Source organism: Hirundo rustica, chromosome 5 (genome assembly GCF_015227805.2).
Source record: "Hirundo rustica isolate bHirRus1 chromosome 5, bHirRus1.pri.v3, whole genome shotgun sequence".
Lineage (NCBI taxonomy): Eukaryota > Metazoa > Chordata > Aves > Passeriformes > Hirundinidae > Hirundo > Hirundo rustica.
Window position 1 is genome coordinate 4,765,337 of NC_053454.1, and position 22,413 is coordinate 4,787,749.

Genomic DNA, 22,413 nt, shown 5'->3' on the forward strand with positions numbered 1-22,413 from the left:
AATATTGTATCCCAGTGAAGAGGTTTTGTTTTTTTTTTCTTACTTGTGTGTTTAGGGAAAAGCCAGGCAATTTTTAAAGGAGCAGCATGCTTAAAGATAAGAAATTCTGAGGAGAAGTCAGGTTTAACTGTCTGGAGAGGCAAAGGTCAAATGTGAGCTCTGATCTCAGTGATAATTGCTTTCTCTGCTTTACAGAAAGTTGGATATACTGGAATAGACATTAATCGTGAAAACAGCCTCAGTTGTACTTTTAAAATTACTCTATCTTGAAACTATCACAAATAATCTGCAAAACTTTGCACTTTAACCAGTGCCTGTCTCTTGGAGAATGCTTCAATCCATATCATATTTTCTGCAGTTTTGGATGAAACCTGTCAACTCATCGAGCTTTCAAATGTTTTGAAGAAGTGTCACACACTGAACTGTTTCTTAACTAAGAATAGTGAAATATGGATCTGATTTGAATGCCTGAAAGTTTTCTGTCTTCAGTATAACTTTGCAAAACAGGACTCTTAGACACAAAACTATTAAGACACTGGAGCATAGTGCACTGGACTTATACAGCATTTCTGTTGCCATTCGTGGTCTGTGTGCTTTGATAAAATTACGGCTAAGCCGTAGCTAACCTTGAATTCAATTGTTTTAGGTGTTTGGAAACAAGATGATTATCCCTTCCTTGGATGGAGCCCTCTTCCAGTGGGATCGGGATCGGGATGGAGAGAGCATGGAAGCCGTTCCTTTCACTGTTGAATCTCTTCTTGAGTCATCCTACAAATTCGGCGAGGACGTTGTCTTAGTTGGGGGAAAGTCTTTGACCACCTATGGGCTGAGCTCCTATTCAGGGAAGGTAAGAGCTTGAAAAGGCAGGTTTTTTGTCTGTGTGTTTCGAGCTGTGCCTCGCAAACAGGTAACTCCTGAGATGGAAACTATGGTGCAGCTCAGGTGTTTAACTGCAGGGCACAAAAGGGCAGAACCTGAGCTTGGTGGGCTGCAGTAGGTGGCATGGCACTGCAATCTCCTCCTGCCTGGGAGCTCCTGCTCTGCTCTCTGTGCTGGCTTTGCCTCTTGTCTCACCATTTGCTAACCCAGCAGAGCACTGTTCACTTTTTACTGGATTGGTTTTGTGCTGGGTTAGCTGTCGCAGGGGATCAGGGAGTGCCAGAGCCAGCACAAGGGAAGGGACCGGGGGTTTGTCACCAGAGCATAGTGAGAGGATAAGAGGGATGACCTCTTTCTCTGGGAGGAGTTCAGCTTTATCATCTGGCTCTGCTTGAAGTAGGCTTTGCAGTTCAGCTTGCTGTGTATCAAGTAATGCTTTAGGTGACACCTTTTTTATAACTAATTTCAGATTTTTCAAAACTAATGAGGACAGAAAAAATTCAACGTATGCAGAAGTTAAGGACTTTCAGTTGTCGGTGTGTTTACTATCAGAAGTTCTTATATTTTAAAGTCATATTTAAAAGTTAAGTTAAATGTCAGATGTCATTGAAGTGCTTGTAGATATTTTGTGTAGTGAAGAGCAGGTATTTGGAGATTCAGAAACATTGGATTTTAAAACAAGTTAAAGAGATTCAGTTAAAAAAATTTAAAGTTTCCAGTGTTTGTTTTCAACAAAATCAGGGTGGTGGTTGGGTGGGTTTTTTTGTGTGTGTGTTTTTTGGTTTTTTTGGGTTTTTTTGTTTTGTTTTGTTTTTTGTGGTTTTTTTGGTTGTTGTTGTTTTGGGGTTTTTTGTTTTTGTTTTGGTTGGGTTTTTTTTTTTTTTTTTGATTTTTTTGTTTTTCATTTTCTCCATACATTTTAATGTGGGACACTTCTGTGGTGTGGTGTGGTGTGGAATCATCACTAGTGATAAAGAGCACAGACCCCAAACCAGAGTTCATGTTCACGAATTTCTTTTGATTTTCTCACTGGTAGCAGAGGTCTCTGTGCACCAAGAGGCTCCTCCTCCGCCTCCAGTGCTCAGAAAAGGAAATTTTCATTTCTGCTTTGATTCCTGGCTCGTGCTCACAGTAGCAAAGCTGCCTCTAAGAGAAATAGTGCCTGACTCTTCCTTCCCAAGAGTATGGGCACTGTTGGAAACTGTGTGACTGTGAGAGTTCATTAAGGTTTTCTTTTCCTTTTAATAGTTGACGAGGCAAAGGGAGAAGGCCTTGTGGTGTTTTATATAAATCGATAGTACTTCATTTGAAGCTGATAGAGTTATGCTGAGACAAATATGACATGAAAGCAGAATTATGCTGTGGGTCTTGCAGGAATGTTCTTTTGATGTCCATACAAATAGTGGGAAAAGAGAGACCTCAAATTTCTTTGTGTTAGAAGTACCTGCAAAAGATAGTCAAATGGTAGTTAAATTACCACAGACTGTAAACTTTCTAGAATCCTTTGAAAGTTTTCTTTCTGAAAAGCCGTTATCTCTTAAACCAGGCTTTTCAACATCCCTCCAGTCGAACATCTAAAGTCATGGAGTTCCAAATTGCCTGCCAGCCAAGAACAGGCTGTAAGGATTGTTAGCTTTGCGTAGTGCAGTTGATTATATTTGTTTTGAAGTTGCCTTGTCCCTCAGGTGAAGTACATCTGCTCGGCCGTGGGCTGCCGCCGCTGGGACGATGAGGAGACAGAGCAGGAGGAGACGCTCCTGCTGCACCGCACCCAGAAAACCGTCCGGGCTGTGGGGCCACGCAGTGGCAATGAAAAGTGAGTCTGAGAACTGCTCAGGAGCAGTCCCCTAGAGATGGTGAGACAGAAAAGATAGAAATCGGATCGCTGTTGCTTCCCTTGTCCTTGCTCACCTCAGAAATTGTCACTGCTGTACTGCACAAGGCAAATGTCATTATAATGTTTGTTTTAACTGATGTTCTGTACAAGAGGAGACAGTTCAAAAGTTTTCTTATAATCTACTCACTTTAAGGTTCTTTACCTACTAACGGTAACTGTCGCTGGGGAGGGGGGTTATACATGGTGTCTTAAGCTTTCATTTTAAGTTGATGTTTTAAATAATTCTTAAATTTATGTCACTCATTCCACAATGTAGGTGGTCTGTTCTTTCTAAGCTGTAGAAACTGGTTCAATCTGTGATTTTTCTAACACTGCCACATTGAAGTCTTAATACATCAAGATTTCTGTAAATTACAGACATGTATTTTCTGGAGAAAAACAAAAACCACTCACTTCATAAAACACAGATTTTAAAAGCTGGGTTCTGCACATAGATACAACTACCCAGCAACTTAGTGGAGAATCAGTCATTCCCTGTTCCCCTGCTCCCTCTTCTGTTTGCAATAGGATGTGACAGGTTGTGGGTTTGTAGCCTATCAGAGAACCTAATGACGACTCAGTAGATTAACAGATCAGATGTCTACGAGGATAAATCTTGGTTTCTGTGTTTCTTGGAGACAGATATTAGGCAGGAAAGGTGTGTCCAAACAATAGTATTTAGTCTTGTGTCCCAGAATCCTCCTTTCTTTGAGGTGAGAAACAGAGGTGCTTTCCTGGTGACACAGAATGAGTAGGAAACATCTGGGGTTTTAATCCAGAGAAGTTAACATCTTTAATAAATCAACTGAGTGTATAAAATATGCCAAGCTTTTTCCATAAGGGTGTAAATTCTTTAAAGAGACCATTTGGGCTCCTGGTGGTTTCCAGACTGATTCTTGACCATGGCTTTAGGTACCCAAATACACTCTTCAAGAAATATGTATCCCTTCATGCTGTCCAAGATGCAAACGTGCCATGCTTTTCACATCTGTATCTTCACTGGCTTACAAGAATTGAAGAGTTTTTTGCTGTGCAAGAAAACTGTGCTCCTTACACATTTCATGATACATTTGTCTTTTTTTGGTGTTAACCTATGGGACATGAGCAGTTGTGGTTTCATGAAGTACCTGTCAAGGGATCTGTGTTAGGTTGTATGTGGGGTTAAACAAAAAAAAAAAAAAATTTGTCCCTTTCTCAGTTTGAGAAATCTTATGTTTCCAGTTAAATCCACTTAATTAGTGAAAAATGGCTTGTTAGAGTGCTGCATCCTAAGAGCTTTGTACTTACTGCTTTCATCAGCTACAGAATGTTTTCTTACTAAGCAGACGCAGCTGTAGTGCTTGATGATTTTACTTTCCCCCTTCATACACTAAGCCTTTAATGCCATTGGCCCTACATTTTCAGCTTTTTTCTGAGTTCACCCATCATCTTGGACAACATTCCTCAGCTTGTTTGATTTGTGTTCTGGATTAGTACTCCCCTCCTGATACAGTTTTGTTCGTATGACAGTCTGAGATTTTACTGTGAAAATATGGGCCAAATATAGGTAATTCAGTTTAGAAATCTCCTGCACAGAGGGCTAGGGACTTCCTTGGAAAATAAAAGCTGTTTCTACAAAGGTTTTCTCTTTTTCTTTGAGGTGGAATTTCAGTGTTGGTCACTTTGAGCTGCGCTATGTCCCAGATATTGAAACTAGAGCAGGATACATTGAGAGCAATTTTAAATCAAACACGAACAAAGAAGAAACAAAAATTATTTCAGATGTGGAGGAGCAGGAAGCTATGATGAAAGACACAGTGATAAAGGTCTCTGTGGCTGACTGGAAGGTGATGGCTTTTAACAGACGAGGAGGACATCTGGAATGGGAATACCAGGTAGGGGGAAAGACAGAATATTAAATATCACAAAAGTAGACGTTCTGAAGATGTCTTTCATCTTTGGTTTCAAGCACACATCTGCTTGTAATTTTTCAGCTGAAGTTCTGACTTTGAGCTGCTGCATCTGTTACAAAAATTTAAACAAGGAATTTAAGCACTTTGTTTTTTATTATTCCTATTTAATAGCTCATTAATACGCCATTAATTTTCCAATTACCTCTCTCCCCTTCAGTTTTGCACTCCAATTGCTTCTGCATGGCTGCTTAAGGACGGCAAAGTAATTCCAATCAGTCTGTTTGATGACACAAGTTACACAACAAACAATGAGGTACTGGAAGATGAAGAAGATCTTGTGGAAGCTGCCAGAGGGGCCACAGAATCCAGTGTCTATTTGGGTGAGACACCAACTACAGCATTTTCTGTAGTAAACATTATTCATTTCTCTGTTGAGGTTGTAGTAAAGGAAATCTTTCTGTACTGGTAGATTTCAAACCCATAAATCTTTTCCATTTTGATTCTGAAATATTCATTGCTTTGTAGTTTCAGTACATTGGAGATGACTAAAAATCTTAAAACTTTAGAACACAGGTTGACAGCTAACCACGCAGCCTTATTGCCCATTAATTTGTACACTCATTGTAACTTACTGTGAAGAAAATTCGGGTAAGATTTTACATGGCTTAGTTTTCATCCAGCTGTCAGCATTCATTGGGTGTGGTTTGTGACAATTTGAAATAGAGTGCCTCGAGGTCCTCCTCCTCAGCTGTCTGTCTCTGGGAAGTAAATGAGCTTTAGTTTTCTAAGACTTGGTTTGCCTTAGCCTTTTTCTTTAAGTCTTTGCACCTTGTAGCTTTCCAATTAATGGCTAGAATAACAGGTAAAGAATAACGCTAAGAAGAAGCCAGATTGTTCCAGCCTTCCTGGTAATGGCTGTTTTGTGCAGCATGAACAAGAGTAGGAAGTTTGAATGAAATCTTACTTCTGCAAGCCCCAAACTCCTCTATAGCTCTTAAAAATTGCTGGCATTTTCCTGTAGCACAAGCTTTCCTGCAGTAAAAATGATATGTCCTGAACTCTTGCTTTCCTAGAACAGAAGGAAGATACTGCTTGAATTCATCCAGCATAGCAATCAGTCAGTATCTCAGGTTGTCAGAATATGAAAAAATATTTTCAAGAATGTTTTAACCATGTATTTTGACTAGACAGTTTTATTGCAGGGATAAAGAGGACCAAATCTAACAACTAATACGTGTCCTTTGTTATTACTTAGGTATGTTCCGGGGCCAGTTGTATCTTCAATCATCTGTCAGAATTTCTGAGAAATTCCCAACCAACCCAAAGGCTCTGGAATCAAGGAATGATAATGCAATTATTCCTCTTCCCAAAATCAAGTGGAAACCTTTGATCCGTAAGTAGCAATTGAGAGTTTCATTTATTACCTTAGCTCAGAAAAGACAGGACATCTTTCTGATTTCCAGTATGTTTCAAACTACTCTGATGTTTCCAATTGCAAACTACTTCAGGAACATCTCTGTGCTTTATTAAGTGTTCATTTTTTTTCTAATTAAATGTTTAATGTCTGTTTTCTTTTACCATGGATTTGACAGGGTTTTTGTTAGTAATGAAATGTTGGGTCTTCCTAATCAAATTTTTGAACAAGAGGAAGATTTTTGCAGCGATGTGAATGTGAGTGAATTGACTTCTCAAGGGGAATTATTAAGTAACTGTTACCTTAAAGTACCTTTCTTGATGTTTCCCTCTATGAAATTTACTTCTCATGGCCTGATTCAAGAGGCATTTTGTAAGATGATGCAGTTGGAGTTCTCTTTAAATTAATGTAAGAACTGAATTTTACAAACAATTGACGTTGTATATACTCTGCAGAGTAAGCAGTCTGTACTTGAAATAAAACTCAGAAAGTTTTTTGTTTTCTGTGCTTAGATTCTCCTTCCAGGACTCCAGTGTTGGTGGGCTCTGATGAGTTTGATAAGTGTCTCAGCAATGACAAGTATTCTCATGAGGAATACAGCAATGGAGCACTGTCAGTTCTGCAGTACCCATATGGTAGGTGAAGTTCCAGACTTTGAAGTGTTTCAAATACCCAGGTCTTAATATCTCTGAATTTCAATAAGTGACCACTTGTTTGACCTTAAATATGTGGGGGGTTTTTTTAATATTTAATGAACTAGGAAATTATTGCCCCAACTAGGATTTCCGGATTGTGATGTAGGTACAATTAGTGCTGCATAAAGCACAACAAAATGCCAGGAATTGCTGCTGAACAGCTGTTTTGTGTGCTGCTGTTGCCACTGAGAGTTGTTTGGAGTAGGAAAATCTTGGGAATTACTTTTTTCAGAATTTACTAACAGTGCTGGAGACACAGGATAGTTCTCACAAGTTTTCCATATGGAAGCTATTCTGGTTTAAAGCTAGGGAGACATAGTTGCTGTCCACAGCCTTAATTAACTGAATTTTCTTATGGGGCATGGAAATAAAAACACCCCAGACACCTATTAATGAGAAGCCAAAGTTGCTTTGTAGGTACCTGCAAGCAAATCTGTGTTCTCACTATGTGTTTTATGCACAGATAATGGTTATTACTTACCCTACTACAAGAGGGAGAGGAATAAACGTAGCAACCAGATCACAGTTAGATTTTATGATGACGCCAATTACAAGAACATTCGCAAAAAGGATCCCGTTCTTCTGCTTCACTGGTGGAAGGAAATTGTCGGCACCATTGTATTTTGTATCGTGGCCACAACCTTTATTGTGCGCAAACTCTTCCATCCCCACCCTTACAGCAGAGTAAGTATTTTTTTCTGAATCCCAAATACAGAAGGAATTATTTTAGCTGTTTCTTTCAGTTTGGACTCTGCAATGAGTAATATTAATAAGTTAATAACTAACGAGATAACAAAATCAAAAGTCTAAATTTGTTTAATCTGTGTGTGAAGGCTGCCAGCTGCCACATACAATTTGCTTAACTGCTTCAGCAAGCAGATTAGACTGCTTTCTGACGTGTCTGGAGATATTTATTTAATGCCATATCTAGGGTGCAAACCAGTCTCAGGCACTCAAGGAGTTGATTTTGTTTGTTTGTTTGTTTTGTTCTTGTTTTGGAAATCCTTGTTAGCTGCGGAAGGAGTCTGAAACACAGTGTCAGACTGATTGTAAGTATGAGCCCACTTGTGGAGACATTAAAGACAACAGCTGGAGTGATGCCAAGAACTCTGGATATGTGTCAAGGTGAGGTCTGTTCAACACAACATGAAGAGGGTGTTTAATCAGTGTGGCTGCTAATACTATCTGGAGATAGAAAGAGTAGGTGTTCACCTGTTCTTACCTAGGAACTCCCAGGCCTCTGACATTGCAGGATAATCCAATTGGCACAGAGGACTCTGTGACCCCATTACTCATGGGACATTGCAGTTATTGTTAGTCTCAGAAATTCCATGCAGTCAACAGGTTACACATGATCAGAAGTATTGCTCTCCTACTTCTTGCTGATACGCAAAATGGGAGATTGATCCTTGTAGGTCTTAATCAGTGTTTACTCCATCTGTTCCTGTGTTTATGGTGTAAGGCAGAGAAAGGCAGTTGCAGATGGAAGCAGATGACATTTTATATACTCTGCAGACTAAGCAGTCTATACTTGAAATAAAACCTTTATTAGTTTTACAAAGGAGTTGGTTAAGACAAAGGCTTAATCGAGGCATTCCATTATGCTCCAGAGCAAATGTGACAATTTCCTGTACATATGTAATTCAATGAAAGTAAAAACTGGAGCATTTAAAATGAGGAAGAGTAAGAAAAGTAGTGACATTTAAGAACAGTGATATTTTGGATGTGATGTTTAGTAGGACTAGTTGCAGAAACCGTTTTTGGGGGTAGGGTTAAAGTTAAATCATGATTTAGAAAATACTCAGCTCTAGAAATGTGGGCTATATACTCAGGATCCAGTAGGCGTGCAAGCTGGTGATCTGAAAAACCTCTTCAGTTTGTCCAGTGCATGCAGAGTGGATCCTGCTGGCCTGTGCTAAACTCTGCATAAATGCATATTTAGCAACTGTCCATTTCATAGATAGTAAATTGCTCACAGTGGGAGAGCAGGGAAAAATAAGAAATTCTGCAAGTCCTTCAGCATGTTCTGCCTGTATAGAACTACTTCAGTCATGGTCATAAATGACTTTATTTTTCTGTCTATAGTAATGCATTTTTCTCCTCTATCCTCCCTCCCTTCTTCTGTCCCTTCTCACACCCCTCTGTTCCCAGATATCTGACAGATTTTGAACCAATTCAGTGTCTGGGTCGTGGAGGTTTTGGAGTGGTTTTTGAGGCCAGAAATAAAGTAGATGACTGCAACTATGCCATCAAGAGGATCCGATTGCCCAACAGGTAGTGAATGGGTTTGTTGGGACACAGAATAATGAATGAATGGTGGGATCCCATCCTACACAGAACCATCTGCTCCTGAGCTGATTTCCCAGATATTTCATTAGGATAAATGACATACTTTTTAATGGGGGGCTGACTTAGTTTTGGCACAGAGAATTTGGCAGATGCAGTCCCAGCAGAGGTGACCTGCTTGGCTCAAACACTTGCATAGCAGATCCCTTTGTGGGGATGCTGCTCCATGGGGATTTCCTTCGTGAATGGAGCCTTTGCTAACAGGAACAGTTGTTGCAGTGCTGTTAATGTGCTTCTCTCCTTCCTCTCCTTGCCTTTCCGATTCCACCTCCTCTTCCTTTTCTCTCTCCCTCACCTACTTTTTTGACTCCATTTGCCCATTTGTTTCATTTTCTGGTCCCACAACCCCTACCTTTTCTCTCAGTCATAGGTGGTCAAGCCATGCTGCTGAATTACCCTACCCAGAGCTTGCAGCACTTCCTTTTAGTGGGAGATGGGAGACACTGCTTCTGGAAATCTCAAGTTAGAACAGCAAGAGGGAGGGGGTAAAGCTATGAAATCTAGAATTACTATTTTTTTGAATGTGGTAAATAAGCGTGATTATTTAAGATTAAAATTTTTTGTTCTGAGATTTAAGGTAGCCTAAATTGTTCTTTTCCAAGTGTATTCAAAGCTAGTAAATAAAACCATCAGATTTTATTTGGTCCAGTTACAGTCTTATAAAGAGAGAGAAATTCCTTGAGTAAGACAGGAGGCTGCCTGCTTTCCTATCCACAGAACAGAAATAATCCTTATGCAACCTCCTTACCTACTGCCAGTTACAAAACAAATACTAAGGTATTGCTGTCTGTCTTCTGTGTCAGTGTCTTCTACATCCCTGTAAAATATTGCTGTTTAAAAATCTTTTTTTCTATCCTTGAGAACAGTTGAGAGGAAGATGAACTTTTTCTTCTTGTTTTTGCTGCCTGTAATTATGTGAAAAGGGAAGACTAAATACTGAGGCATTAGGAGCACATTCCGCTCCTCCACACTCCTAAGCTAAAGGAGTTACTCTGGGGAATTTAAGATGTATTTTTGCTTTGATGTGAAAGGCAATGCTACTGGCCTGGTGTATGCTGGGGCAGCTTTGATTAAATTCCTTTGCAGAAATTTTTGTGCTGTGCTGTTGCTTTTTGTGACCAAGTCTCTTTTTTTCCTCACCCCAAACCGTAGGGAGCTGGCTCGTGAAAAGGTGATGAGGGAAGTCAAGGCTTTGGCTAAGCTCGAGCATCCAGGGATTGTTCGGTATTTCAACGCATGGCTGGAAGCTCCCCCTGAGAGATGGCAGGAAAAGATGGATGAGCAGTGGTTAAAAGATGAAAGGTAACTCATGGGGCTCTTTTTAACAACTGAATTTGAGAATGTATGTCAAGAGAACTAGAAAACTGGTAGAGGATCCAGGAAGATGGAGAGACTAGCTAGGAGAGAGGTGGTTGTTATAACTTAGCCTGCCAAGTTTTCAGTTGAACAGGTAAAATATCACCCTTCTGCATAAAGTTCTTGATTTATGGGTCCTCTCTTGTGTTAAGGTCCTTCTTTCAGCTTAGGAAACATCACATGGTTCTCAAATGAACTTGTGTAACTGAGTCTTGTGGTGATTGGAAGGTTGGAGCATTGCTGCTGTGATTCAGTTTCAAACTTTGGCATCTCTGCCTTCTTTGTTCCTTTCTACTGCTTTCTTCCTCTTGGTTTTGTAGAGTTAGACAGACCTGATACCATACTCAATGAATTCATTTCAGCAGAAATACGTGATAATCAGACTGACAGTCTGGTTGGTAGACAGCTTGGTGGAAGTAGGCTAAAAAAGGAAAATTAGGTAAAGGAGTTAGTGAATGTGAAGAGAGAAGGAAAAGTGGGTGTATGTTGGCATTTATAGAATGAGGCCTAATACAAGACTGCTGGGTGGTTTCATAATAACATCTTAGCATGCATCACAATTTTTAGAATACAGCGACCTTTATATTTCAGGCATCAAATTAACATTTCACAGCTGTAATTCTTCCTAGGCACTTTAAATAGTCCTTGCAGTGCATGTTCCAAAGGGCTGGATTTCTTCAGACTGAAGATGAGCTTGATTGCACATTAGGAATCCAGGCAGTAGAGCTTGTTAAATATTCCTATATCAACACTTTTGTCTTAATGAGAAAACATTATCTTTGCTAAGACACAGATGCTAAATCCTGGTTATTAGTAATTCCCACACTTGGGTAGTCATTCCGTGTTGCAGTATGACACAGGTGTCAGGGGTAGCAGTTGTTAAAATCTGGGCTTTTGGAAGTGCATTTCTAGTGGAATGATCGGAATATACTACAATTTCTCTAGTATTGATCTCTCAACTGTGTCTTCCAGCACTGATTGGCCACTCAGTTCTCCCAGCCCGATGGATGTCCCATCATTTAAGATCACAACAGAGCCATTTTCAACAAAGGAGCACATTGAAGTTACTGCAGCTTCATTGGAGAGGGTGAGGTCTGTGGGGATACCCTGTGGTCAGTCAGATTCATCTGGAAGCCAGTTTTCCCCTCTGGAATTTTCTGACACAGGCAACAGGGACTTGCAGCCCTCAGAAGATCCACTGTTAAACCTTCAGGACAGTGTCCTTACAGGCTGTGATGTAGAAGACAGTACTATCAACAGTAATGAGCTGGGACACTCTTTGGAAATATGTCCTTCAGCTGTTCCTGTTGTACATCTGAAGGAAGGAACCTCCTCCTCCATTGTGTTTGAGGATTCTGGCTGTGGAAATGCCTCTAGTAAGGAAGATAAAGTTGACATTTCACATAATGAGTGTCCTTCTGAGGATAAAGGGAAAAGTACAAAGGAATCTGATAACAAGAAGTCTGCTTCAGGAAGCCCCCTCTCTGTTTCTCCTCCAAGGCCAACAAGTTTAAGCCTGGACCTTTCTAAAAACACTGCAGAAAAAGTCAAACCCACCTCTCCAAAGGTGTATCTGTACATCCAGATGCAGCTCTGCCGGAAAGAGAACCTTAAAGACTGGATGAGCAGAAGATGTGCCATAGAGGAGAGGGAAAGGACAGAGTGTCTGCAGATCTTTCTGCAGATTGCTGAAGCTGTTGACTTTCTGCATAGCAAAGGATTAATGCACAGGGATCTCAAGGTTTGTATCCGTAGGTTGCTGTATGTGGGAGGAATGTGGCACTGGAGACAAAGCCTGCCAAAATAGCTGACTCCTGTCAGTGACCTCAGCACGGGTGTTAAAAGAGCTGAATCAATGTCTGTACAGTCATCTGGAGGTGCAGTGCTCCAGGAAATAAATATTCATCACTTGTTACTGCAATTAAAGTCTTTCTTACAGCAAGACTTCTTGTACCTGGCACAGATCAGTGGCATTTGTCCTATGGTGTTTTTAATTCATGTTCTTTGTACAGGGTTACTCAGTGCTGAGCTGTGTGACAAAGCTGTTTTGGATCCTGTTCTCTATTTCAAGTGAAGCAGATAATTGGCAGTGTGGAGCTTGCAGTTGGACTTGATCTTAAAAGTCTTTTCCAACCTAAATAATTCTGTGATTCTAATTCTGGTATTTTCCTTCTTTCTATAGCAATAGCAGCCTAAAAGGAGCAGTGTTACTCTTGGTTAGAGAAAGTAAAAATTAAGTATTACTGCTGTGGGATTGAAATGTACACTGTCCTGGAGCAGAGCTGTGAGCCAATGCCAGTAATCACAATGAAGCTTTCTGATGGATTCACAGTATTTTTAATGTCTCATAGCTTCCAGACAGTGAGAACTGGGGGAGGTGCTTTGCACCTCTGCTGTTTAGTGTAACAGAAGTCAAGAGTAACTTGTACCTTTTCTTTCATTTTCATGATCCTCCTATGCTAGTGCCCAATTTTGCTGTAGCTTAAAGCGCTGTAAGTGTCAGTATGTGTTACCAAATAAACTAGTTTAATTGAAGAGCCCAGCTGAAATTAGTTTTATTAGGCCAGGCTCTGGGAAGTGGATCTCTTTTGCCAAATGTGGACAGTTCTGTTTCTCTTTGCTTCTTTGAGGAGGCATTAATTAATACCCTACCTCAGTGGAATAATTACTGAAATGATTATGGCTTCTCATGGTAATTTGGTATCAGCAGAAGCAAAAGCTAAAAAATGCCATCTCAGATGTGGCAGTAAAAGGAGGTTCAAAGGCAATAATCCTCAAAGGATATGAGAGAGCTAGAAAAACTCATGAGCCCTTCCACGTATTGTCTTTTCCCATCAGCATTAAGCAATTACCTTGAACCACTTATCTGACAAATCTTTAGTGCTTGAGAAACTGACCATAAAAGTAATTAAATCCCTGTACTAATATGTTGCTAGACGTGTTAATTAATAACCTTAACAGTACTGTCAGTTGTAGCCCTCTGCAGTCTTCATTGAGCTCACTGTTCAGTAAACCTTATGTAGATCTTCACTTAAAACTGTATTAGTCTTAATCAACAGGTGTGGAGTGTTTTGTTGGAACATCTTAAAAGTTCGGTGCTGGCAGCAGTTTGAACACGAGATTTAATTTTGTTTACTTGGTATAACCAACTTGGAAACAGTCTCCCTGGATGAACAGCTTCCTCCTCCAGGAAACTTTGTATGCTTGTATACATGTTATTCTTGGATCCCAGTTTATTTGTCTGTTATGTGTTAATTTGGTCAAAACAACAGCCAGTTTATTTAATTATTTTCTATACTTTTCAGAAGCTCCTAGGAAGAGATCTCATCTAATTTTGTAATTTGTCTAAGAGATTGGTCATGCAGCCCTGAGTCGGTGCCAGCACTAACACGTGAATAACCTGCAAAGTTGCTTTGGCTTGGCTGCAGGCAGAGCTCAGTGATAGCAGAGGCCAGTTCTTGCTCCCATTGACACCAACAAAAGCTGGCAGATCTGTATGAAAATAAATTTCTATGTGGACATATTAAAAGATCCAGGAAGTAATCTAAATATTTAAATTAACAGTGCACATTAAAAATGCATTAATTAGGCTCCTGCTAATCCAAGACACTGTAATGACAAGATGGCAGGAATTTATGTGGGCAAGCGAAGAGGTCAGAGTTCAAATTCTTTTGAAGAAAATGAAGTGCAGAAACAAAAGTCTGTCTGTCAAGTGAATTTACTGTTACTCTTAGGATAAGCTCTTGGTCATGCTTCACAGCTCAAAAGAAATTATCAGTTTCACAGAACTGCAAGAACAGTCTTGGATACGTTTTGCAGCATTAATTGAATTAAACAGAGTATTCCAGATGTGTGAGAAGCTTATTCATGTCTGAAAAAAATGAGGATTCTTATTCTGACTGAGGAATATGGAGAAAAATTTCTTTGTGCAGGTGGCAAGATAACTAAACTAGAGGGTGGTTATATTTGATTATGCTCTCCTGATGAGTTCAATCAAAACTATATGCTTCTACCTTAGGCTTTTTCTTCTCCCAGGTGTGATCTTGATGGTTTATTTTTGCTGGTGTTTTGCAGTAGCAGAGAGTCCATTCCCCTTTTTTGTTGAAACTATGTGCCAGCCCGTTCAGAGACAGTCTGTGTCTAGCCAGAGAAGTATTGAAATAAACTTTCTGTTATGAGGAGTTTTTCCCCAGGAAGCAAGACAGATCTTGACTTGGATGCTTGTTGGGGGAGAATGGAGATCAAGGCAATTGGATACAAACTCTTAATGGAGATGTTTGTTCCTTGAGCATTTAAATTCTGATGTCAGGACTTTTGACCATGTGGGTGTGCACTGAGGGGTGGGTGCTCTGTAAATGCTTCAGCCAGAGCCTGGAGACGCTGTGGGTTTACAGGGCAGTGTCTTTTGTGCCCTGAATGCCCTGTGACTCCAAAGGGCTGGACATTCCTTACAGGGAAATACTGTGGGAGATAAGACCTGGCTCAGAAGGCAGTTTTAGAGGCAGCATGTGGAACTGTTTCTCTAGTGCTTCCCTCAGAGCTGGCCATTGCCTAAAAACAAAAAACAAGAAGTCTTCTCTCTGTCTTGTTTCTTGTGCACACAATGCGTTTGTTTTTAACTGAGGAGGTCAGATGGACTTTGAAATAGGTCAATTTTATGGTCCTTAATCTTTTGGAAAAGTATTGCCTTCTATCTATCTGCCTGCTCCTGTTGCAGGGCTTATGTCAGCAAAGCATAGACCATGTTCTCCCAGCCTGGAGGGTCCAGGAGCTCTGAGAGGAGCTTGCCCAGCATCACCTGCCTCTTCACAGCTTGGCCCTGTACAGCATCCTGCTGCTTCCTTCCCCTTGAAGGATCAGTCTGTTCTTCCTCCAAAACTCTGTGTCTGTATTTGTAACCCGGGAGTGGTTATATTTCAAGGGTATAATCCTTCTTTTGGTGAGTGCTGTTTTATCAGCCAGGAAGCAAATTTCTTGGAAGACTGTCTGGGATGTGCACCGTTGACAAAGTGACATCTCTGTTCCAGTTTCTTTTATCAGTAGGCTAAGCCAAGGATGGTGGTGAACGGCAAACAAGCTAAAGGAGAGTCAAGCCAGATCATCACTGTTGCTGCCTTTATGAAATGCAAAGTTCTTAAGCTTCTATCAAAAATAAACTTTCAATTCTGTTATGCAAACAGCTGTTCCCACATTAAACTGCACAGTTACACTGAAAAGCAGACCTTGTTCCCATTGTATCTATAATTTAACACTAAGATGACGTATTATGTGCTGGTTAATAATACAGCAAACGACTTTAGCACTTAGGGATTAGAATACAAAAGCCCAGGAGATGGGAACTGCAGCATGTGGTGTGGAAGTGTCATGTGATGGGGAGCTGCATAACTTACCTGTGCTGTTCCCAGCAGTGTTGACTCTGTGTGTGTTCCTTGGCAGACCTGTGTGCTGCTGGTAAACCTCTGCTGAATGACAAGAAATGAGCAGTCTGAGTTTCAGGAAGAGACAATGGTTAATGCAGCAGTAATTCTTTTTTCCTGAATAGTTACAATTCTTAACTGCTATCCTTCAGCAGTTCAATGAGTGTTTTTAACCCTGACAGCTTCTGAGTTAGAACCAAATGTTGTAACCAATGTTTGTTGCTTACTTCTTTTCTTTTCACCTCTTTGTTTTCTCAGCCTTCCAATATATTTTTCACAATGGATGATGTAGTAAAGGTTGGGGATTTTGGACTGGTGACTGCTATGGACCAAGATGAGGAGGAGGAAACAGTTCTGACACCAATGCCAGCTTATGCCAGGCACACAGGACAAGTAGGGACCAAACTCTACATGAGCCCGGAACAGGTTTGTGCTCTCTTCTCCAAAGCTGTATTTGGCAGTGCCCAGAAGAGCCCTGAATTTTTGGGAGCTCTAAGATCAGGCACTCTTAGTAAACCATTGCAATCAAGTCACTTAAATTCTTTCTCATCAAAATAGAGTTTTGACCTAAATTGAATTCCAAGATGAATATTTAAATATATATATATATTTGTTATAGCAAAAATACTGGCTAATTATTCAGACTGGATGCATTCATTTTTCTTGCTTTTAATGCATATAGGAAGGTAACTGTAGAAGATTCCACTTAACTGAGGAAGAGCACCCTCTTGTGCATGAGGCTAAAGGAGGGTGAAACATTTTGCTGTGCAGCACAGAGGAGCTGAGGATCAGTACTTTGCTCCCTGGTGCTCATTGCTGAAGTTTGCCAACGTTCCTGTGCTGCAGCTTTCAGCTCTGCACAGGACTGATGCCTTCCACAGGGGGACTTGCAAGGGTGTTGTTTACTTTGTAGATAATTGCATCCAGTGAGTAGCTTGATTGCCTGACCCTGATTTTACCTTCTCAGATCTGTGGCAACACCTATTCGCACAAGGTGGATATCTTTTCTCTGGGTCTGATTCTCTTTGAGCTGCTCTACCCCTTCAGTACACAGATGGAGAGGGTCAAGGTATGTGTGGTGTTGGGTTATCTTCGGTTTGAGCATTTGTTTAAAACAGCTGTTTGCTTGGTGAAATGCTGGCAAGAGGTTCCTGTCCTTGTTTTCTTTGGAGAAAAGCCTTGCAGCTAGGAGCACAACTTCTTCATCAGCCTTGTACAGACCCCATGAATAACTGAAAATAAACAGCAGTCCTCCTAATGCGTGCAGTCGAATTGAGGCTTTAATTTCTTTACAAAGCTCCTCTGTTGTTAAGCCAAGTGAGAGAAACTATTGAACTACGATATCCAGGAACTCAAGCAACAAATATAGCTTGTGACTTTAAGCCTACCAGCTTGGTTTGCATTCAAGAATTGGAACCATGCTGTGCATTTTGATTATTTCTTCCTTCGTTTGCATCTGCAGTGCTTTTTTACCCTGAGCACTTGGTGAAAAATGGCTGTTCCTTTTCCTATAGTGAGTCTTAGCTGTGAGTCTCGCCCAGCTTCAAGCACAATGTTCCCATAACTGATGACATTCATTGCACCAGATGTGAATGTGGGATGTTCGATGGTGCATTACAGCTCTTGCTTGCTGTTAAAATGTGAGATCCATCTTGCTCAGGAACAAGTTCATGGAGAACAGGGGCTACAGCCAGAAAGGTCTCTCCTCTGTGACAACTAGTGACCTGTGCAGGAAAGAAACAGTCATTAAAACTTGTATTTATCATTTAAGTGTGCTTGGGAGCATTATATTATCAGGTGGAGTGGGTTTAGCAGAGAGGTAAGAAACAACTTGAACAGGAGCCTGACCAAGCGTTTCATCTGTTGCATTCTCTTGATTTAAATGCTCTGCCTTTTAATGGCTCAAAAAGTATAGTCCAGAGGAGGAATTGGTGTTTAATTTGAACCCCTGGCACTGAAACCAGTTTCAGTTTCTCTAAATCAGTTTTACTGAAAGAAAATATCCAGAAAGAGCCATCTTGCATTCTCAGATCTCTTGCAGCGGTGAGTACAGGCTTTGCCTTTCCAGTTTCTCTTCTAAGAATAGAAGCAAAGCAAGTAATCAGAATGAAACCTAAATTCCATCTAACTCAAATTTTTTCTTTTAAGAGAGTGTTAAAAGAGTTCCCTGACTTTCCAGGATTTTCACTGTCATTTCACTTTTTTTGCTAAAAAGAAACTTCTGCCCTTTGATTTCCGGGTTCTGGAGTTTGGCTACTTCAGTAGTTCTTTCTGAGTTGTTACACTGAGGTTTTCCTTGGCATCAGCCAAGCATTTGCACTGCTTGCTGAAGCAAAACATGCTCTGCCTGACCAAGTAACCCAGCAAATTCTAGGAATTTGTGACAACTGGCTGGAAAAATCCTCAGAAGTGGAGCGTGAGAGCTGCCTCTGTCTCAAGCTGCGAGCGGTTAGTCAGTAGCAGTGCAATTTATTTCCAAATGACATGCTGGAAGACAGAGCACTAAATGTAGACTGAACTGACAGCAAAGGAGAAAAGTTTTCTGAAGTATTTTATTGTCATCAAACTCAGTCCTCTTGAACAGGAGCTTGGCTGCTGCCCATCACCATTAACTTTATACTTCCAATGGAGTAATAGTGAAGTGGATTTTGATTTAAATTTAGCACTCTTGTATTTTGTGCTCAAACTTTTGTAAAAGGAGATCCTTCCAAAAAAATTGAAGTGCTAAATACTGTGCTTCTGGCTGAACATGGGAAAGACGCTGTCACTAGATGGAGCCAGTGGCCTTTGCATGAGAGAAGCACAGAAATAGCTGACAACTTCTTTCTAAACTGCTGATAAATCTCATTCCTCCTTAAATGTTAAACAGAGACTGGTGCTTACACTGGTAATGCAGAGACAGTGATTTCATGTGTCTTAATACTGGTGCAGGCCGTCTTGGGAGTTCTGGGTGGTGCACAGATTTGTTGATTTCGTTCAGCTAAAGTGAGAAAGTACAAGTTTGTGTATCTGACTGATTTAAAACTGCAGGGATCACAATTCTTATAGCACAGCTCCTCCTGTTGCAGGCTCAATACCTAGGGAAGCAGCAATTCATCTGTTCAACTAGGTAGTGGTTTTTAACCACTAAAGCAACCCTTTAAAACAAAGGGTTTTCTTTTCTGAAGGCTAATTTCTTTGCATAATTTGAATAATTTTGAAGGATAGGGTAATATTACTAAAGAATAATATTTTGGAAAAGTTACATGTCGTTCTTCATATTTTTGCAGACCTTAAGTGATGTTAGAAATTTGAAGTTTCCACCACTGTTCACTCAAAAATATGCACAAGAGGTAGGTCCATCTGATGCTATTAATTGTAGCCTTGTCATTAATAATTGTAGATTTTTTTTTTTTCTTTGCTTTCCAATTGTTTTTTAGGTAAAAATGGAGAAACCAGGTTGTTTGCATGTTATTAAGATGCATTTCTCTATCCCAGTACTTCTCTACCTTTCAAAGCTGTAACATTGCCATAATGGGCACGATGACACTTTTGTCAGTTTTCCTCCAGGAATATGTTTTTACCTGGCTTCCCTTTGTCACTTGCAATCATTCATTTCACATACATCCTGTCATGATTTCCTGCAGCAAATCCATATTCCCAAAGAGGAAGTGCAGAGTTTCAGACTCCCAAAGAGAAAGTGCAGTTAAAGGAGAGGCTCCGTGGCTGCATGGGATCCCTCCAGAACTGGACCTCCCAGGAGGAAAATCACAGCAGCAAATTGTGCTGTGTTCTCATTAGTCAGCTCTGTAAAGTGAATGGTTGCAGGTAAAGAGGAGGTGATGTACAAAACCTCCCCAGTAAAAAGCTGAGGTTCTCTCAGATGTTCAGGGTAGCTTCAGACCAGAGGCCAAATGAGGCCAGCCTTTCCTGCTTTACAGCTGAAGGCTGCCTGAGAGAGGCGGCTGTGCTGTGCTCATCTGGAGCAGGACACTAATTCTGATTAAATTTGAAACAAATATTCCAGCTACTTGCATATTTAAAGGAAAAATTCTAATTTGTCACAAGAAAAATTCAGTGTGGTTAAGTACGTGATGGCTTAAACATGAATCTAAAAATTATGTATAAATTATGTATCATCTATTTAATTTTGATTGCAAATAACTTGAAGTTTTTTATAACTCTGTTAAACCTTGAGTCCGATTTGGTTTGCAAAATGGTTTTTAGTCTTTGACAGTAAAGACACTCTAAGAGACGCACACTGATAAATTTTAAAATATTTAGTGCACATCTAGCTACTGAGCCAAAGCACTAACACCAAATAACTCAGAAAGCAGCTGGGGGTATTTTCCACTTGTTCACACAGCCACAGCTGAATCTAGAACATGAAATGAGGAAGAGTTTATGGATTGGTTCACGTAATATGTCTTGTGTTTTCTTTCAGTACAACATGGTGAAGGACATGCTCTCTCCAAGTCCCACTGAACGACCAGAGGCTGCAGCAATCATAGAAAATCCTGTCTTTGAAGACTTGGAGCTCCCACCCAAGCCCGTGCTCAGGCAGAGGTCACGGACAATGAGTCTATCAGGAAATAAACATTCCAGACAACCAAGCAAATAACTATCCTCAGGATCACTTCTTCCACTCGGCAGGTTTCACAGGGATTGTTCAGCAGAAGGATCCTATGATGCAGAATGTTTATCTTGGGAATAGTTTACTTCAGCTTTTTTTGCCATGTTTAACGTATAAGACGTGTTGGACAGATTTTTGTTTACTCTGACAGCCAACGAAGCCCAGTAACCAAACCTTTCACATTCCATTTTCCTTACCTTTGCTCTCCTAAGCGGACGGGTCCAGCTGCTGTGCTTGCCAATGTTGTGCTCCATTATCCTTTTTTGGGGGGTTTCTTGGGTTTTTTCGAAGCTTGTAAATGTCAGCTTGCTGGGTGAGTGAGAGATCTGTAACGTGTAAATAGAATTAAAATACTGTATTTTTATAGAGCAAATTACAGTCTCTAAGCCTAGTGAGTGTCTATCTGGATCACTTGCTCTTTGGTGAAATGAAGATGATTTTGAAATGAACTTTGACTCAGTTTTTGTCCCTGGTGGGTAAACTGGGAATCTGCACTATTTTTAAAGCAAAAAAATACCACAGTTGTACATATTGTCACTGTCCATAGCCTGTCATTAGAGGAAATCGTTTCATACTTCTGCACTACAATAGATCTTAGGGAATGCATCTTACGCGGATGAAGCTGTAGAGAAGGAAAAGGAGCTTTTTGCCATTAAATGGGGGGTTTTATAGGCAGTGGTTGGAAGAGCCATAGTCAAAATTATGTGCAAAAATGTTGTGATTCTGAAAATTTAAACCTAATGAAGTCATACTTGTCGTATGTAATCTTGTAGATTTGTACTTTTTAAAAAAATCAACTGGTAGGCATTTGTGTAATCTGCTAATTTAACTGCCTAATGCCATGCTTTTATTTCTCACTGTAAATATGTTAATTTTTATTTATAAAATACAGAATCAATCCTTTTGGGTTGGTGGTGTACAGGATGCACTGGCTGTAATTGTTGAGTGCATTGATTACTGTGACTTCTTTCAAGTCTAAATGATGTAATAAACTTTTTTTTTATTTATAAGACAAAATAGTAGTCGCTTCTGTCGGAAGCCTGCAGCCGTGTGTGCTGCAGATGGCAGCCCTGTGCAGTGGGAACAGGATGGGCTCTGCATTCCTGAAACTTCCTTTGCTTCCCTGTCTCACACTGGCCACAGCGTGTGTGATGACGCAGAACTGAATGTGCTGCTTGGAAGTGAGACAGGATCCGGCGAAAGAGGGGAGTTGGGCTCTAAACTGGGGGGATTATGGAGGCAGTCTCTCACCAGAGGGGAGAAGGGATAATTCTCATGCTGTTAGAACTGTTCTTGTACAATTCTTATTTTTCTGTTCTACAGACTTAAATTTGTTAAAATCTCTGAGATCAGTTTCCTAAAAAGATACTGGATTCAAATCCTTCTGGGGATTACTGCACCGTGGTGTGACACTGTGACCAGCTGACAACATGCAGCTTTATGATAAGGCAGAAGTAGATTACAATGATTGCCCTCCATGTCCTCTTGGATAACTCTCCTCCATTCTGGTTTGTCCACGTGAAACCAGAATGCTGCAGTGAATATCTGATCAGGAACAGAATCTGTGTTTAGCTGGGTTAAAGCAGGAGAGTTAAGTGTGTCCTCTTCCCTTGGATGTCCCTGTTGGCATTGGCTACAGCTGCCCAGTGAAATGGCCTCATGTGGAGCCTCTGCCTTCCCTGCCAACTCAGTGATTACAGGTGGAGCACAGGAAATGAGGAATAAGGTATTTTTGACTTGCTGTATATCTGGATGGGGATAGCTGCCTCTTCCAAGGGCCCTGCAGCATTTCAGTACCAGAACTGGCATATGTGTTCACTCCAGGTGTGTCTGCATATTCTGGGATGTTACACCTGTCCTCAGAGGTGTGGATGAGTCCTCCCCTGTGGGGTCCCCACCCAGCTACAAAAGCATCTGGCTGCGCTC

General features: G+C 40.6%; 1 protein-coding gene across 2 annotated transcripts in view; it reads left to right on the forward strand.

Moving 5' to 3' along the window:
- EIF2AK3 (eukaryotic translation initiation factor 2 alpha kinase 3) overlaps nt 1-21,497 on the forward strand; it is a 42,433-nt gene extending 20,936 nt beyond the window's left edge. Inside the window, exons 3-17 of one of the 2 annotated variants that reach the window (XM_040064683.2) lie at nt 647-847; nt 2,565-2,695; nt 4,395-4,629; nt 4,865-5,027; nt 5,903-6,040; nt 6,574-6,696; nt 7,220-7,440; nt 7,769-7,881; nt 8,908-9,030; nt 10,255-10,404; nt 11,431-12,199; nt 16,134-16,301; nt 16,843-16,944; nt 19,145-19,207; nt 20,299-21,497. In XM_040064683.2, coding sequence (XP_039920617.1) covers nt 647-847; nt 2,565-2,695; nt 4,395-4,629; nt 4,865-5,027; nt 5,903-6,040; nt 6,574-6,696; nt 7,220-7,440; nt 7,769-7,881; nt 8,908-9,030; nt 10,255-10,404; nt 11,431-12,199; nt 16,134-16,301; nt 16,843-16,944; nt 19,145-19,207; nt 20,299-20,475 — 2,877 coding nt within the window. In that variant the 3' untranslated portion in view covers nt 20,476-21,497. The remainder of the gene's footprint in view (nt 1-646; nt 848-2,564; nt 2,696-4,394; nt 4,630-4,864; nt 5,028-5,902; nt 6,041-6,573; nt 6,697-7,219; nt 7,441-7,768; nt 7,882-8,907; nt 9,031-10,254; nt 10,405-11,430; nt 12,200-16,133; nt 16,302-16,842; nt 16,945-19,144; nt 19,208-20,298) is intronic. The other variant, XM_040064684.1, reaches the window with a different exon arrangement.
- The last annotated feature ends 916 nt before the right edge of the window (nt 21,498-22,413 follow it).